At 38.6% G+C, this 17,676-nt stretch overlaps 1 protein-coding gene across 1 annotated transcript in view; it reads right to left on the bottom strand.

Annotated features, from left to right (window-relative positions):
- Positions 1–17,676, bottom strand: part of NME7 (NME/NM23 family member 7) — a 94,348-nt gene that overhangs the window by 38,162 nt on the left and 38,510 nt on the right. The window contains exons 8-9 of the mRNA XM_062595641.1: positions 3,721–3,785; positions 2,801–2,869 (exon numbers count right to left, since the gene is read on the bottom strand). Of these exons, the coding sequence (XP_062451625.1) occupies positions 2,801–2,869; positions 3,721–3,785 (134 nt within the window). The remainder of the gene's footprint in view (positions 1–2,800; positions 2,870–3,720; positions 3,786–17,676) is intronic.

The raw sequence follows: 17,676 nt of genomic DNA, 5'->3' as shown, positions 1-17,676 counted from the left end.
CTAGAGATTTGGGCAGACATGTTTTAAACAAATCAAGATAATTAAAGACCTGAAACCAATGGGGAAAGGGGAAAGGAGAAAACACATGCAGGAAATAAGGGAGGATAGAGAAGGACAAGCAAGGTACTACAGTCATGCCCATCAGCCATGGGCAGGTTAAGGATCAGCTATGGCACAGAACAAGAGCATACAAAATGGGCAAAGAGCAGTAGGAAAAGCAGGATTGTCTCTCTCTGCCACTTATCAATTATGACAGAAACTAAATGCATAAAGACTCCAGCTCAAGCAACATTGCTCCAGAGAGCTGGTAACCTCATAATGAATTCCATGCGAAGAGCACACGCTTAATCTCACCACTCTGAAGTAAATGGGACAGAATTTTAACCAAGCGCCTCTACTATCAATCTGTTCCTAAGCAATGTGGATAGAAATACTCCTGAGAGAATGCGAAAGAAAAAGAAAAAAAAAAAAAGTACAGACCAGCTTCATGCTCTACAATCAAAGAAAAAAAAATTAATTTCCATAAACTCTTATTCACCATCAGACTCTTAATAATGGGTCGAATGGCACAACGTCTGTCCTGTTAAAAAGCAGTAAGTTGCCAAAAGGCCACTAATCTGTATGGTTTCACTGAATTCTTCTAAATAACTGCTAACAGGAAAGCTAGGAAAAAATAGGATTTTAATTGTACATGAATCAACAGAACTCCTCCCTGCAAGTTGGGGGAATCCTTTGATGCCCCCTCTTCTGTTATTTCTGAATCAGCATTGATATCCCACCTGCAGCCACACACAGCAGGGTCCAAGTCCTTTAGATTCCCTCATTACATCATGAAGCTGAAAACTGAAGACAAGCTGCCATCAACTACAGCACAGAGGCAGGTGGTATTATCTGAGACAAGCTTGATCTAGCCTATGCAGCCTCATCATGTCCACAGCAGAATTTATAAAGCAGTCACCGTTTGTCTCTTTGGTAAAACTCCCAGTTATGGCTAAATTAAATTTTCTTCAGCAGATAGCAGATAGCAGATTCACAAATAACATTGCTTGTGGTCAGCCAAAATCATTCCTAGAGCTGGATCAAGTTCAAATGGTTTTGATCAACAAAATCGACTCTAAGCTGAAGCAAAATAATCTCCCCCTTCTTCCTCCATATTCTAGTCTGGCTACAGCAGCAAACACAGAGCAAAAGAGAGCAAAAAACAACCAACAGTATCCCAAAACCCTGTGCAGAACCCATACATTAGAGGTGATACTAACAAGTTGAAATTTTGAACAACTGTTCAGCTTTGCCTTTTCACACAGAAAAGATTTATATACAACATGGCAAGGCCTTATTTGACTGACAAGGGGCACCTGGAGAGAATGATAGTACAGTTTTTGAAAAGACACTTAGGATTTCTGAATAAGTATCTTCTGCTCTGAGTTAGTTATTTTGTAATGATAAATAAAATCCAAATCAGACTGTTCCGAGTCACAGATAATAAGAAGCCCTATTCTTTTCTTCAATACACTTTCTCTTAACATACTTTTCCCTATTTGGTCTTAACTGACAGTATCTACTGCTTCCCAAGTCTGATTCCTTTACCAGCATGACTAGCTTTCCCACATTTTTCTGTCTCACAGATCTCCTGAGTCCATATAGAAAACCCATTCGTTTCAATGGAGCGCTTCTGGCACATATGGCTTGTAGGGCAGAGCCCCAAATTCTCACTTTTCTTCAAATCTCATCTAAAACATATGTCCTTTATTGACTTGTCACATGTCACTTTCTGAATAACTCTCCAATAAATCATTCAGCTTAACTTTGCAACTTACTTGAGGGTCAGAGGTTGTACAAAAGAGCTGCAGAAGATGGCAGAAAAGTTCCACTTTGGTTCAAAGCAAAGACTTTTACAGCACTACAAGGTTCTCTGGGTCTTGAAATACTGGGCAGATATTCCCACATTTGAGTTCTGCCATGAAACTAGAAGTCTGTCTGCCTAGTCATACTTTGGTCACGCACAAAGCAGAAAAGACTTCATGAGTATTTCCCAAACTAATACGGAACTACCAGTACTCCCAAGCTATTTGAAGAGCAACCTATACAATCTGCTGAAATAAGCTAGACTCAATATTCATAAAGGGAAAAAAAAAGAAAAAAAAAGTCACACTGTCAGAGTAATATTAGGAACCGTCTGGGGTAATATTAGTAACTGTCCAGAGAAATTTTGATAATTTAATCATTTATAAATTAAAGATAACTTGCATAGTACATAGCATGACACTATTAAAACTAAACTCATTCCTATTTGCAAAATGAACTGAAGAGCTCTAAAAGAAGTTGATATAGAAAAACAAGCTCCTTTTCTTGTATTCCTATTGTTCCATCTGCCACCAGGAAGCTTTCTGTTAAGTACTCTGTGGCTTAATAATATACAAAGTCTTAGACGCCCACTGGGATTACAGCATACCTTAAATGTTTCTCAGATTTTCTGAGGATCCACAGAAGTAGACCAATAAACTTAAGAACTACAGAGATACTGTCATAGCTCTACCAAAATAAAATAACTTAGCTAAGGGCTTTTTTCCAGTCTACTGTATTTGAGAAATTGTGTGGCTCAACAATTCTCACCAAAGAAACTCCTCTCTTAAAACAGTTTAATGCAAGTTTCACGAGTTAGTTTGTTTCAGAACAAACCAGAATTGGTCAAAAACAAGTTGCTAAATGAAATTCTATCACAATCCCCAAAATGGAAAGAAGTGACCACCTGCTCATTTAATCATATTTTTAAATGATCTTTTCTCAATCTCTTACCTACCAGATATTCAGCAACAACGCCTTTGTAAATCTCATAGAACTCTTCCACATTTGCACGTTCCATGTTGAACTAAAAAAACACAAATGTTAGCCAGTCCACCTTAAATGAAAAAATAGACACCCCTTCTTAGCCTGCAAGCATTGAGTATGCTCCTTTAAATTTCACTAAGTAAAGAAATGGCTTTACTGCTGCAATACGAAGTTTGTCAACAATTTAGCTAGTGATGCCACAGGCAAAATAGCACACACTCTCTTTTTCCACCTTTAATAGAAGTAAACACTTTATTTTGTCTGTCATGTTGGCTGACAGCCACTAAGACAAAGAAGAGGATCTGTTTGTTGGGTACTAAAGGGATACTAGAGGGCATGCTCAGGGCTATTTTTCATTTATGGTTACTTTGACTAAAGAGAAGGATTTCTGCCCTCAAGATTTTCACAAAATACAAAGGCCAGAATTTACAGGGTTACTCTCAGGAACAATTTTTGTGTCTTCCTTTAATTTCTATGGGGACCTGGGTGTTAAAAATCCTTAAAGTGAAAACCATTCTCTAAGTATGTAATTACAAAGTCAAGGGAGAATATTAACAATCAATTCTCTAACTTTATCTAGTACATTTTACAAAGAGGTAACTGTTTCAGAGGAAACCAGTATCATCACCCCCAGTCTAAATATAGGGAAACTGAGGTACAGAGAGGTAAAGGCCATGCTTCAAGTTCACATAGCAAGAAGAAACAGATCTTGCCAACCAACCAAATGATAAAATACAAGTATTACAGGGACAGTGCTGATCCTGAAGCACTGCTACACAGTTTACAGAAGGGTTCTCTATCGCAAGAATAAACCTGTGCATTGCTGTGAAATACATACAGCACTTCTCCAACTTTTGTTCATCAGAGAAACATACACAAAAGGACACTTACCATCTGTAAAGCCGAGATCTGAAATCCTTCACTGGTGATGGCTTTTATAATCTTTCCAGTGAGTCCTGAAGAAACACACAAAACCAGTATTGAAATAAAAAGAAATTTACAGTTGGAAGGTATTTGTGTCAATATATCATTTGTTTTCACATAAAAGACAGTGTTTGTATAATGCTGTTAGAGGACACAAAGCTGAACTGAGTTTACATATCCTACTTTCTATCCAAAGTGAGGTGGTGGTGAATTCAAACAACTGAATTCATTTCAGCTGTTAAAACGACATGATTCATTATTCTCTAACAAAAAATGTAATTGGTTAAGTCTTTGCTTTTCTAAGAACAACTACAAAACACCCATTAGCTTCAAGGTCAAGATTTACATTTTTAAGTAAAGCTCCACTAAAAGGAATTATAAGTTGTGGAGTGTTCATTCTTGGAGATATTCAAAAATATTTCTGCTTAAACTGTAATTAATTCAGGGCACAGCTACCTATTTCGCTGTCTTTGTACAGTCCTCACCAGAGTGGGGTCCCACTTTAAATTACAACTAACATAGGCTGATAATAAACAAGGTCAATAAAATAGCAGAAAAGTTCATCTTGTCTATGGGAAAAACATTAGTAAAATATAACCTACTGCTTATTGGGTTATACCTCACAAATATGTTACTGCTGATTACATTACTTAGTATACCATCCTGGACGCATCCAAAAAGACTGAATGAAATTGTTTAAAAAAAAAAAAAAAAATCCCACTGAACTTAGGAGGACGAGAGCCACTGATTTTCAACACAACCTGTATTTTAGATTTGTCCCTGCTTAGGATATCAGGTCATTTGAAAGATCATGTAACCAAGCATACAATATTCCACATGAGAGCATTTTGTAGAATCATTGTTTTTATAGAGTATGAATGCCTGTTCTCTAGGACAACTTGTGAGCAACTACAGATTTCTAGACATTTATTCAGAGCAAAAAATTAACCGCAGAAGAATACTGTGTAGGTATTCTGTCCAGTAGGACAGGATTTCACTCCTGGTCATTAAATCCTTTTATTAACCAGTCTTTACATTGAATAGTTTTTTAGCACTACTAAGTTTAGTGGATGAGAATAAATCAAAGCTGATATGCAGGTTCTAGCATGCTCAAGACCTGAACTGTACAGAGCCTACTGGCATTCGTAGCACAGGATTAGTGAGCTTCATATTGCATTAAAAAGTCAGTGGACGCTCTAAGTAAGAGGGATGAGTTGGAGGTCTTTTTAAAATTATTTTTACAGATGAAAATGATCAAAGCTGCCCCTAAAGTATCCCCTACAATATTTTCACATTAAGGCTTACATGCAAAAAACCTTCCCCATACAAATCAGTACATGTTTGTTCCAAAAATCTTCCAACTGCTAAAGGGAAAGCCAGAGATTTTGGTATGCACTCAGTCCAAGCAGCATTTTGGGCTAACACAATATAGAAACAAGTGGAGGTAGATACAGTCCCTGTCACTTCAGAATACTGACACAGCATTCCTTACTAGCTAGCACTGATAAAAATTTCCTTACAACTCTGCTGTAAAACTGAGCGAATATATTTTCCCTTTTTATCAGAGCGTGTGTGTGTCGGGGGGGGAGGGAGAACAGCAGCCAAATGAATGGAGTTGGACAGGTTTGCCTGGGAAATGTATGACCAAGTCAGAAGAAAAAAAAATGGACTTCTTGTTTCTTTTTGTCCACACTGCTGGAAATGCTCAGCAACTCAGACACTTCAACACATAGGTTCCAGACAGGCTTTGAAACGCTACTATCTCAACTTCAGATATGAATGGCCAACTTATAAAGGGATTAAGAGACTGGCTGGACATCATCCAGGGGGGGAAAAGAAATCCACGTCAGACCATAGGCATTTCCTCATTCTTGATCTTTAGAACTAGTCACTCCAGTCAACAGCCACTACTTCACAAGAAGCCAGCAAAGAATGAAGAAAGGACAGTAGCAGACAAATGGCAGTCACCACTTGCATGGACAAGGTAACCTTGAATAAAAGAGCTGCCAGCTACAGATCTCTATTTTACACTTAACCAATAAAAAGTGGTCAACTCAAGCAGGCATTCACAGCTGGCAAGCACTAAAATTAATATATTAATCAGATACCAGGTTCTAGAGTAGAACAGAGAACTGCTTTTTACAGAACTTTTAATCTTCAGCAATTTTAAGAGTCGTAAGCAAAATACACATTTTACAGAAGCAAACGGAGACATGAATATTCACCTTTCTGGGATGTTTTTCTATTAAAATCATTAAGATTCTTCATCTCTGAAGAGAGGAGACAGGCTCCTTTAATGATGGAAATCAAACAAGGTAGGAACATTTTTGCATAAAGGCCTTTAATATAAGGTTCTTTTAATAATTAACTGTGATAAACCTATCAAGATTTTCGTCTACATTGTACTTCCTGACTTCATTTTCATTCATCAGAGCAACACAACACCTTGTTATTCTAGAGAGACTGCCCAGAACTGCAGCATTCAAAAGGCTTAACCAAAGGCGTAATTGTCAACACTGCACACAAATAGACGTCTTGCCAAAAACATTCAAAGTGCTTCGAGGAAGAGGCGTGAGGGTTCATTTGTGTTTGCAAAGTGAGATATTGATTCCACTTCTCAGATGTGGAAACTGAGGCACAGGAGAGTGGAGCTGTCACTGCCAGTTCAGGTCTACAATCAGAGATCTGGCTGCCATTTTCCTTAGTTTAGATAACGCACATATCGCTTTTCCTAGGAACGCTTCCCTTTCAAATTCTACCTGGACCAAAATAAGAACAAACCCACAGAGTCAGTCCCCAAGCAACAGCAGAGCCGAAGCTCAAGGCTCAGTCTGGGATTTGTTTCAGGCTTTCAGCCAACTGTATGGCTGAACTAGGACATGTGTTCTTCTTTGGGGGCTGTTAACACTGAGGAAAAGAAGAACTAATTAGATAAAGTATCATTTTAGCAGCTTACAATAATTTGTTGTCAACTTTAAAATGCAGATCTGTAGGCAAAAGAGGACCTTTTAAGGGCCTCCAAACAGGGCTAGTGCATCTTTAAAATGTGATTACAGCAAGAAGCCAAATTAAAGCTGCAGATTAGGCACTAGTCAGGATGAATTTTCAGTCACAATGTACAAAAGAATCACAGGCATTACTAAATGCAACTGGGGGAATTTAATACTAATCCTAACAAACACGCATAGCAAATAATCTTCATGATAAAAAAAGAAAAAAAAAGAAAAAGGCTAGGGGGAAAGTGAAGGAAGGAAGGACTTTAGATCTCCTAGCCAGCATTAGGTTACAAGGCATCTAATACTGGACAGATAATCTTCCAACACCTTTTAATCAGATAAAAGGATAGAGCACCAAGATCTCATCAGCTGTAGGGATCTCGAACAATCTGTTTCCTTACAACACAATGTCTGAAATTTGTATTTAATTAAGGAGCAGGAATAGCAGGGAGGACATCAGACTTCAAGAAATGTTGCAACTATTTGCAAAATTATGGATTGGAATAAAGAGCATGCTTTATGAAAGTCACTCTAATGGTTTGGTTAACAGTTAGATTAACAGGTAATATGTAATAGCTGTGTTTACGGGATCTGCCAGTCCTGGCATGCTAGTAACTACTAGCCCTACAACTAGTGACATTACATTCTTGGCCTGTTTCCAACTTAACCATTCCACTGTTAAATATGTATTAGGTGAGACAGCAGACCATCTTCAAAGCAAGTCAACAACTAATTTCCTCATCTCCAACCTCAATATGTCATTTATTTAATACCCTTCCAATAATTAAAAAAATATTCCTCTGTAACAACAACAGGTTTTTCACAGGAATATACAAATTGCTATAATTGATCTGATCAGCAATCTATCTAATCCTGTAACATATTTCCAGAAGTAGCTGGTACCAGTTGTTTAAAGCAGTACTAAGTATATAAATAACAATTTCACTTCATATCTAGTTTTGATATTTTGAGATGTTTCTTTACTTCACGTTGCAATTTGATTATCATGGAGCATTTAAAAGTTAAAATCAAGAGGCTTTGCATGTACTTGGGAGTGGAAGAAAAACAAAAAACCCGAGAAGCACAGTCAGACTTGAGTCAGAACAAAGTTTTGGAAAGAGGAAAAGTGGGGTATTTCATAGCTGGATCTCCTTGCACCGTATTTCAGTTGAACTTCTGATTGGATCTTTGCTTCAGACCAACAGTGTAAAGCCCTGTGCAAGCGGAAGCTGATCTTTCTCAAAAAGCGCATTTCTTCCCATCAGTTAGCCAACCTATCCCCTGAAGAAAAAGGTTTTCCTATCTCTTCTCTTTTGCTTTTTCTACTTAGACATTACACAACTCTAGGCATTCTTACTATTCAACAAAAACACTAAGTTTTAGACTTTCTGAACTTTGGCCCCAGTCATAATTTGCTGCTATTAATCTCCCAGCCTCACTGTGTAGCGTATGAAAAAAATTCCCTGTCATTCCCGTATGTGTACTCTAGAGCATGAAGGCACAAGTCACAGAAGGTGAAACACACTCTGCAAACATGGAAGAGAAAGGAAGCTCAAAAGCAATGCAGGCAAACAGTGAGGGATAAAGAAGAGACAAGTGGCTACAGACATGAGATAAAGGGAAAGGTGCAAGGAAATGATGAGGGTGTATTGGTCATAGTGATAGTATCCAAGATTTTCAGTTGCTCTTGATTTCTTTCTAGACATTGTGTTAAAAGAGAGCCTTAAGACAGGACACAAAAAAGTTTAAAGGGCAGCTTTACAGATATATATGGAAAATGCAACCATACACACAAGCAGCATTGGTAAAAACCTTTACAAATGGTATTTATTTGAAAATGCTAAAAGGATGAAGATAAAAGATATTGCCACTGCTTGACTGCAGAATGGAAGTCAACATTTCGATAGCACAAGAAAAATTATATACAGCAATAGTAAATCTTAGGGGTTCTTGAAACCGAAATGGCTGCATGTTTGATGTGCAAAAGAAACTAGTAGGAAGATCTAAACAGGCGGTAAAAGGTTCAACAGCTTAATACCAGATGCAATGTTTTGAACCAATACAAACAAGGCAAGATGGCATTTGTAAATGCCAGAGAGGACATCAAGACACAAAATGATGAAAACCTTAGGGGAAAAAAAAAAAAAAAAAAAAAAAAAAAAAAAAAAAAAAGCTATTCTGAGAATTCTTGCATGAGAACTGAGGGGAAGAGTCACACTTAAAGTTCAGATGCAAGAACTTATTCAGAAATTCAAATTCAGAGAGTCAAAGATCCCAGAGAGGCAACAGCCAAAGTATCCAGCACATCAGCTGTGCAGTGCACGACACTTGAGAAAGGAAGCTGGGGAAGATGGAAAGTTTAAGAAAGGTCAACACCTCTGAAAAGATCAATGACCCCTGCAAGAGCTGTGCTGCACTCAACCTGATGTTTGAATATTTACCTAGAAAGGCTGAGGTTTCTGGCTTTCATTTCCAATGAATACAATATTGTCGTGTTAAGAGAAAGCTAAAAAGGAAACATTCAGTTTGTTTTTTCTTTTTATCTATTTCTTTTAAGCTGTTTGCTATTTTGCACCCTTTTATCACATCCACTCAGATTTATTTCACTTCAAGAGAATATGGTTCATTCTGGCTAGGAAGATGTTTCTATGGCTATACTGTTTTTCACTTATTTTTGCTTATTTCTTGAGAAGTATGAACAGACCTAAACCTGGTATCTTGGCTAAGGCCATGCTGCTGGTTTATATGATAGAATTCAGCATTATCATCCAAACCATTCATATGTTTCTTAATATTTCCTTGTTATTTTTCATCCCTACTGGACACTAAGTATGGGACCTTGTCTAAGGAGTTTTCATGCATGATTACCATTACAGAGAGGCAGTGGTTAAAATTCTTCTTTATAGCGTACATTAGCCCACAATTATCAACAATAATTTTAATCTACTACTGCACTGTCAATTAACTTTACTATAGAGATTAAAATCCTTAGGAAATCTCCTATGAGCTACTCTATCTAGCCTTTACTAATTTTAGATTTCACTTCCTGAGGATGATTTGCCAATTCGCTATCCTAGGTCAACAGTAAATAGACTTAAAACTCTATCATTCATTTTTGCCTTGGCAGAAGACTACATATTCCTACCTCTACATCTTGGTTCCTTTTGGATCAAATATCTTGACTTTCTCCTTAGGCTTATATTTGAAAAAGAAAACCAGAAGATATACTTAAAGGTATCAGCTCATTTATGCTTTCCTCCAACATACAGTGAAGTTAGACTACAGCTATAGTCTGCGGGGGTTTTTTTCTTTATTTTTCTAAAATGTTCACAAGAATTTCTGCTAACAAAGATTCCACTACATTCCCAGCTATCAGGCCACTGATGTAAGTTTTCCCTAACACTTAACTTAAATTCCTTTCATCTAAATTAGTGTATGTGGGCACAGAGAAAGACTGATAATTATTCCTTTACATATGGAAAGATGTATTTCCCAGTCTTCTCTTTCTCAGGCTAAATAAACCAAACCCTTTAACTTTTCACCACGGTCACATTCTCTGAGTCTTTCCCAACAGTTTGAGACAGGAAGGAGAAGAAGCAAGTGTACTTCAGAGAAAAAAAAAACAGATCAAATGACACAGCCAATCCTTGCTGCAGCTCATAGATATCCCCCTTCCAGCAATAACTGTTCCATAGGTTTAATGTTATGTAGTAAGTCCTTGTGGTGGTCTTGGTGATGAATATCTCTACGCAGGGAAGACCGTTTTAAAAATTCTAAAATTCTTTTGTTCTCACTTGACCATTTTGCTCTTGACTACATTATTTTTAAAACACAGTGCCCACAAACTGGGCATGTTGCACAAGTTGTGGTCTTACCAGCACTGAGCAGAACTGTAAAAAAAAACTCAACAAAATCTAACCAATATGGAGGACTCTGTCCTTTTGAGCCATCATTATTCCAAACGTTTTTTTTTTTTTTTACGGACTTTTCATTGATACCCTGCCAGTTCTTCTCTAGTTCATATTTGTGCATTTATTTTCCCTCCTTCATGGCAGTGCTATGCAGTTGTTTATATTCAGTGTCATCTTCTTCATACTGCTTCACTTCTCCAGTTTATCAGGAATCTTCTGAATTCTGACCAAATCCTCTGAAACTCTTGTGGCTTGGTACCATCTACGAATGCTGCCAAATATGCTCTGTTCTCTCCCATCCCTGTCACAAATACAAATATCAACAAGAACTGTCCACAGGTGGGTGCCAAAGACTTCACTTGTAAAGCCCTTTTAGCTGACATGCTCATGTCCAGTCCAATGCTCACGAAGATGCTTAAAGCTAAGCTCATGCTTATGCTGTATGGCTCTAAGCGTATGAATCTCTTTGTTAAAAGAAAACCTTGGTTTCTTAACACCTTCTGCAAGGGATTTTGATGAAGGTATTATGTCCAAGTGGATTATGATACCTTTTTCCATTTTACCCACCTTCATGGAAAGTATGCTTGCTGAACAAAAGATCAGCAAAGCAAATTTTCCCTTCACAGAATCCATGCTGGTAAATGTTCATCATATCATCATTACCTAAGCGGTTTAAATGAAATTATAGGCTCTTGACTCATCAGCTTTCTTGGTTTGAAAGACTCTTCATTAGCCTGAAATTCCCCAAACCACTCTTAGAAACTGTTAAAAATAGCTCCAATATTAACTTTTCTGTAACCCCTTAAGAATGAGAATCTCAAAGTGCAGTATACACACTCATTCCTAATGTTTTTCTTTTTAAAATATGTTAAAATAATCTTTCCTGCATAGAGATGCCGTTCATCATCAAGAACACCACATGCATTTATTATGTAACATTAAGCCTGCAGAACAGTCACCACTGGTAAGGGGGATATTTATGAGCTGAAGCAAGGACTGACTGTGCCATTTGATCTGTTTTTTCTACAAAAAAAAATTCTCTGAAATACACCTCCTTCTATTCCTTTCCTTCCATCAGAAAAGATTTCAAGATACAGTCCACCTTCCTCTCTAATTAAATTAATTCAGATGTAAAGCATCTATTTCATACTTGGAAAACACATTGTGTCACCTCCTCACCAGCAACTAAAACTCAAAACTGGGAAGACTATGTCAAGCTGCTAAAACTTAATACAGGAACTAATCAAGAAACATTACAGGCTTCACTTAAAAGATAATCATTCCAAGCATGGAGTATCCATCATTACAACTGCAGCAAAGACAGTAAAAGATAGACTGTTCTTGTGGAAGCTAAAATTTTCTTAATTCTTAACTGGCAAAATAGCTTCTTTTCTTAAATGATTTTTTTCTCATTTCTCTAAAAAGCAAAACCTCATCTTCACTAAATACCACAAAACAACTTCAAAACACTTCAACATTTTATATTTAATATATTCAAGGAAAATATAAGCAGCAAAGCGCATTTCATTTTACATAAATAAAACTTGAATAAAACCGAGGTCCATCTGCAAAAATACCTGCAGCTGAGAGCCTGGGCTTTACCAGATAGTTTTCACATAACTGCAGCAGCAAGACGCCATATTGCAGATGGGAATATCCAAAGGTCACATATTAACGATCTACCATACTTCTTTAAAGAACCTCCAAGGATTTGTGTTCCTTCCACTTTTGTTCACTTTCAGATGCTGTTTTCAAACAGATTCTTTCAGATTTCTAATTGTTCAGTATATCAAGGCTATCACCAATGACTCCAATATGCACTCTACCTTAAAGATTGCAAAGACACAAGTTTTGCCTAGAATGAGGTAAATCCACAACATATCTGCACTTCACCTGTCTAGTATGCATATTTGTCACAAACAGAAAATATACTTTCAGATTATTTGTGAGAAATTTGCACGTCCAATTTTTTCCTTTCACGTGTGGAAAAAAAAAAACTTTCTAAAAAGCTTGTTCTACTACTCTTAAATTTTCTGGGGGGAAAAAAAAGGTTGCTCAAACTTAGGTCTATTTAAAACTCCAGAGTGGAAAAAAAAATAATAAAAAAAAAATCAATCTCCAGAGTTTGTTTACAATTTTCAAAAATAGTATCTAATGAATTCAAATTATTTTTGATAAAGATCTAGTCCTGATAATAATGACAGATGAGCACCTTTCTTATCACATCCTCATTTTCTTTTCCAGCTTACTTCCTTTTCCAACTACATACATGTAACTATATTTAGCACACTCCAGAGGGGAGTTGGACATTTTCACAATGTCTTTTCTCATTCAACGAGCAGCAAGTATATTGCATGTCAAGAACAGCTCTTCAGTTGCTTGAAGGAGATGTATACTTTACTACAATGCTTTATTCTAGTCCTTCTCTCCCTGTTCTCTCTTTTAAAATAACTTCATTCGGGAACCTACATAAGTAAACCCTATTTCTGTAAACACTATAGGCTGAACTGTTGTCCTTTAGATTCTTTCTGTCAAAGTTAGATTTGTCTTTGGAGTAAAGAACTACTCTCTAAATTAAAATTCTTCTGATCAAGTCTTCATACAAATAAGGAAATATGCTACTTAGGTTACCTATCACGTAGCATTGTGTAGATGAAGCTCTATGATTGTCTAAAGTAGTTCAATAAATATCAACTTAATATTACAATAGGAGAGTTGATGATAGCTCTCTTAAGATTTATCATCTGTTTAGAACAGGTCTAAGTCCTATTTCCACAGAATATCTTCCCTACTCGGAGAGAATCAAATCCTGATTTGTTCACTTTCTCTGAGACTGAAATTTAGCTGAAAAATAATGTGCAATACCTCACTGTAAATTTTACGTAAAAGGGACAATGGTTCAATTTACCACTGAATAATATTACAACGAAATCTCAGACTTAATGCATATTAGGAGAACAACTCTGTCTTGGGAGCCAGTCACACACTTAGTGGTCCCAAAGACCACAGGGCCTTCCAGTTTATACTAGATCTAGTGACTTCTTAACTAGCAGTTTTAAAGTTCGTGGTGCAACTCTAGACTCAAATTGGGTTTTGGCCAAGCTCCTCATGACCTTATGAGAACTCATGCCTCAGGTTGGGAGTGGGGAAAGGAAGGGCAGAACTTCAACTCTTAAACTTTGTATAGCAGTCTAAGCATATTAAAGCATATATAAAATCCTTTTGACTTCAGCCTTTACAGCCTGATCATTGCTATTGTCATCATTTTTGGTTGCTCGTTTTTCAAAGCAATTAAGTAAAAGCCACATAAAAAATTATAAACTAGGAAAGTCAAAAAATACCAAGAATTCCGATTCTTACAGCAAACAACTAAACTGTTACACATATATATATTAAAAGCTAATCCACCCAAAGTGATCTACAAGGCCCCACCTCTGCAGGCGAAACAGTCAAGTCATAGCTGTCCTCACAGCATCAAATTGAAGTTTACTCATTTTGGTGCATTTATAATTTCCATCTCTGAGCACTAGTGCTAATACCTCCAGATCTAATAACATGAGGGGACTTACAAAAAGAGGAAGCCTAAATGATTGTGACTGTGACCCCATATCTAAATGATCAGAAACTCTAAGCATAAGAAGCAAGTGGGATATGGGAAGCAGAACCACACTGAAATGCTCCAGTTATTGAATAATACACTCTACAATCTTAGCCAACATAACTGAAGAGTTGTACTTGCTAGTTACTATCCTCCTTGGCTAAAAATTGGCCTGAAAAGAAGGGAAGAGGGAAGGTTAAAGATACTGAAAAGTGTGGCTGATTCTTTAGACAGCAAACTATGTTGCTTCTCCTTCTGGCACACTCCTGTTTGGAATGAATCTGCATGGAATAATGTCAAGCAGTTTTTCATCCTTTCACATTCCCACAAAGAGGAATTGGACTGCTCTCTCAAACCCTTTTCAGAGTTAAAATACGACTGCTTCACTGGCTGGCTGAGGTGGCTGCAAAGTTGGCAGCAGTGAAGTGCTTCATCTCCACCAGGAGGAACCGCTGGAGAATGAGCTAAAATTACCTAGCCCTGAGCACCAGGCTACCTTGCCTTCAAAGGCCTTCCCAGCTGGTTTCCCATCTTGGATCCTCCAGGAAGAAGTTATGCTGACAAAGCAGCTACTACTTTGCTTCTTTAAGAGGCGCACCGAGAGACATGCTCTTTCAGGGCCAACAATACCCTCCAGCCCACGAACCACAAGTGCTCTTGACAGCTGAAGTTTAACTTCACATAGCTCCCCCGGCACCCTTTATCTGGCCCCGAGGGTTTCTCTGCACCCTGGCTGGCGTGAGGTCTCACGTGCTTGGGATCGCTGCCGTCATGTTCCCACTGCAGGTACTAGGGTTGCTACGGTGCCGGGCCGGCTGCCTAGCAACAGATGTTTCCTTATGCCGGTTACGAGTGGGTCAGCAAGCCCCAAGATAAAAGCGACAGTGATTTTCCACTGCTTTGTTGTTGGATAGGAACCCTATAAATGGCCTACTGTAATCAAAGGCAGTTTCCAAGAAAGGGCTCTGTCCTAGAATTAACTAGTGTAAACTAGAGATTAGATCCAGCCCTCTGATAGCAAGTAAGCTTGCTGAAAAGCTTCCTGGCTTAGCTATGGTTAAAGCAAACGGTCTTCCAGCAAAGAAAAATTAGTAGATTTTTCCCGTTAAGAATTAGGTATGAGATGGATTCTACAGGAAAAAGAAACACCGGGAAAAGGGCTGGAAAGCAAAATTCATATCACAAATTCAGCTAAATGTTTCTGCAGAAATAAAGACTAAAGCTCTGCATAAGCTTAAGCACTTAAGGAAAATTTCACTTAATTGTACACGTGTAATGAGCAGATTATATTCGCGCTAATTAGATAATCAAGTTCAAAACCTCAACAGCGCATAGGAAATGGCACAAAGGGTTATTTTTAGGTGGTCGCTACTGAAAATTCGTGGAGCAAAAAATCAAATCTGTGCTGCACAACAGGCTCTGCTGCTTTGACCCACGTAAATTCTTCTCCCTGCCTTCTCCTCATCAGTTCCCCTTCTCACGCTGGCAGCCCCACAGGCAGGCTTCCTCGCCGGCTGCCATAGTTGAGCTTACCTCCTCCCTGCTAGAAATGGCAGGGGTGGACAGCCATAACTAGAAGCATTATTTCTGAGGGGACGCAAGCTGCTTATTTTTAAGACTACGCTCTCTCCAGCGTGCAGTTTTGCCACAAGTGCAGTTGCTATGGCGCCTGCTTCTGTTGAGATACCGGAAACGTTGTTGGCATAACCAGAATTTCTCAGCTATCACTGAACGCAGTTTACGAACAGTGGGTAGACGGGAGGCCGGACGGGCAGGGCCTCCTCCTCTTCTGAGATGGATCGCTGAGTGCAAATGGGTCACCCCTTCATCTCCCTTACTCTCTACCTCCCAATGTGCAATTTCATGGGGCCTGTCTGTTGCCTCCCCGCCACGGCTCTCTGCTCCCTAAAGCCAGGCTTCACCCTTATTATCTGCCTACTCCAGGCTGGCAGCTGTGAGGTCTCCTGAGAGGTTGTTTGCTCACCCCCAACCCTTCAGTATGCTTCTCCCCAGCTCCAACACAGTCTGCAGAGAGAGGCAGGAATGGTGGCAGATTTGTAAGGACAGCCGGCCACTGGATACACAGTATACACTGATCTTTAAAAGCTTTAAAAATCAATAGGAGCCAAAGGCTATGTTCCTTCACCATTGAAGTAGGCACTTTAATTGCAAGAGAGTAAATTCAGCTTCCAAAAGCTGCGGCAATGCTAGCACCTGGCTCTTTACGCCACTGCACACACTTCTTCCAGCTGTCAAAACACAAACTGCTTTACAAGGGGGCTGAGCATGCAAAAAGAGATGTCACTCAGTGATACTTTTGCTGTTACCCACAAAAATTGGCTGAAGAGGAGCATGAGAAAAGACTAATGAAAACAGAAGAGGACAAGTTGAGCAGCCAAATCCTCTCGCCTGTGACACTCAGGCTGATGTTGGACAGCACCTGCAGCTGGGGTGAAGGAGGATTCCTCATGCCTCTAACTGTATGCTGGAACCAGTGCAGTTGCAACACGAAGTCCACACCACTGCGCCCAGTCTAGGAGGGAGGCCACTGCTCAGCCACAGTGACTTCTCTTCCTTTAGTCCAAATCCCTGTTAGAACTCAAACTCAGACTACCTCAGTCATATAATCTCTTTAAGAGATGCTGCATCTGCGGTTTTTGAAACATTCAGAGTAGCGCAGAAAAGAACAGAGAGGAACAACAGGAAGGAAAGGGCTTAGGAAGAAAAGAGCATAGTCAATCCCTGACTTCCACCATTCTTGGTATTAATTTAAAATTGATAAAATGCTTTACTGAGTTAGAAAAGAAACGCCAATGTTGATTACTTCCCTCATCAAAATGAAAAAAATCAAAGCTGTGTGTATCTATGACAAATGCTCATGAAGTTTTAGTACACTTCACCTTTTACTTTTAGTTGTTGAACAGCAGTTGTCTCCCGCTTTTCCAGCCTGCCACAGAGATAAAGGACTAAACTAGCAGACCTTAAGCTTAGCTTTATTCCAATCTTACACACACACACACACACACACACACACACACACACACACACAAAGATAATTTGTCATTTGGTGTTTCCAAAAATTCTGGAAAAAATCAAGAGAAAACGTAGCAGCAGACAGGGCACTCTGAAATCTACAGAAATGAAGAGGCTTAAAAGAGGTTTAAGCTCAGAGAGAATCTGAGCACCCTTAGGTAACAAGAATTATATCTCAAGCATGGGAAAGCAGAGCTGAAGCCATCCACTTTGTCATTTTAACAGTCAAATTAAGGACTGTACCAACCAGAACAATTTTCTCTCTGCAAACATTCAGCTAGTTAAAATCATAGTCCCAGATGCTGCCCATAGTTCTGTAAAAGAAGCATGATTCTGACTTTGCTGCATGGCAGACTTATCAGTAGCAGATAATGCGCAAGGCCTC

Source organism: Rhea pennata, chromosome 1, assembly GCF_028389875.1.
Source record: "Rhea pennata isolate bPtePen1 chromosome 1, bPtePen1.pri, whole genome shotgun sequence".
Taxonomy (NCBI): domain Eukaryota; kingdom Metazoa; phylum Chordata; class Aves; order Rheiformes; family Rheidae; genus Rhea; species Rhea pennata.
The sequence above is the reverse complement of the archived record's forward strand: the minus strand, read 5'-3'. Positions and strand labels throughout refer to the sequence as shown.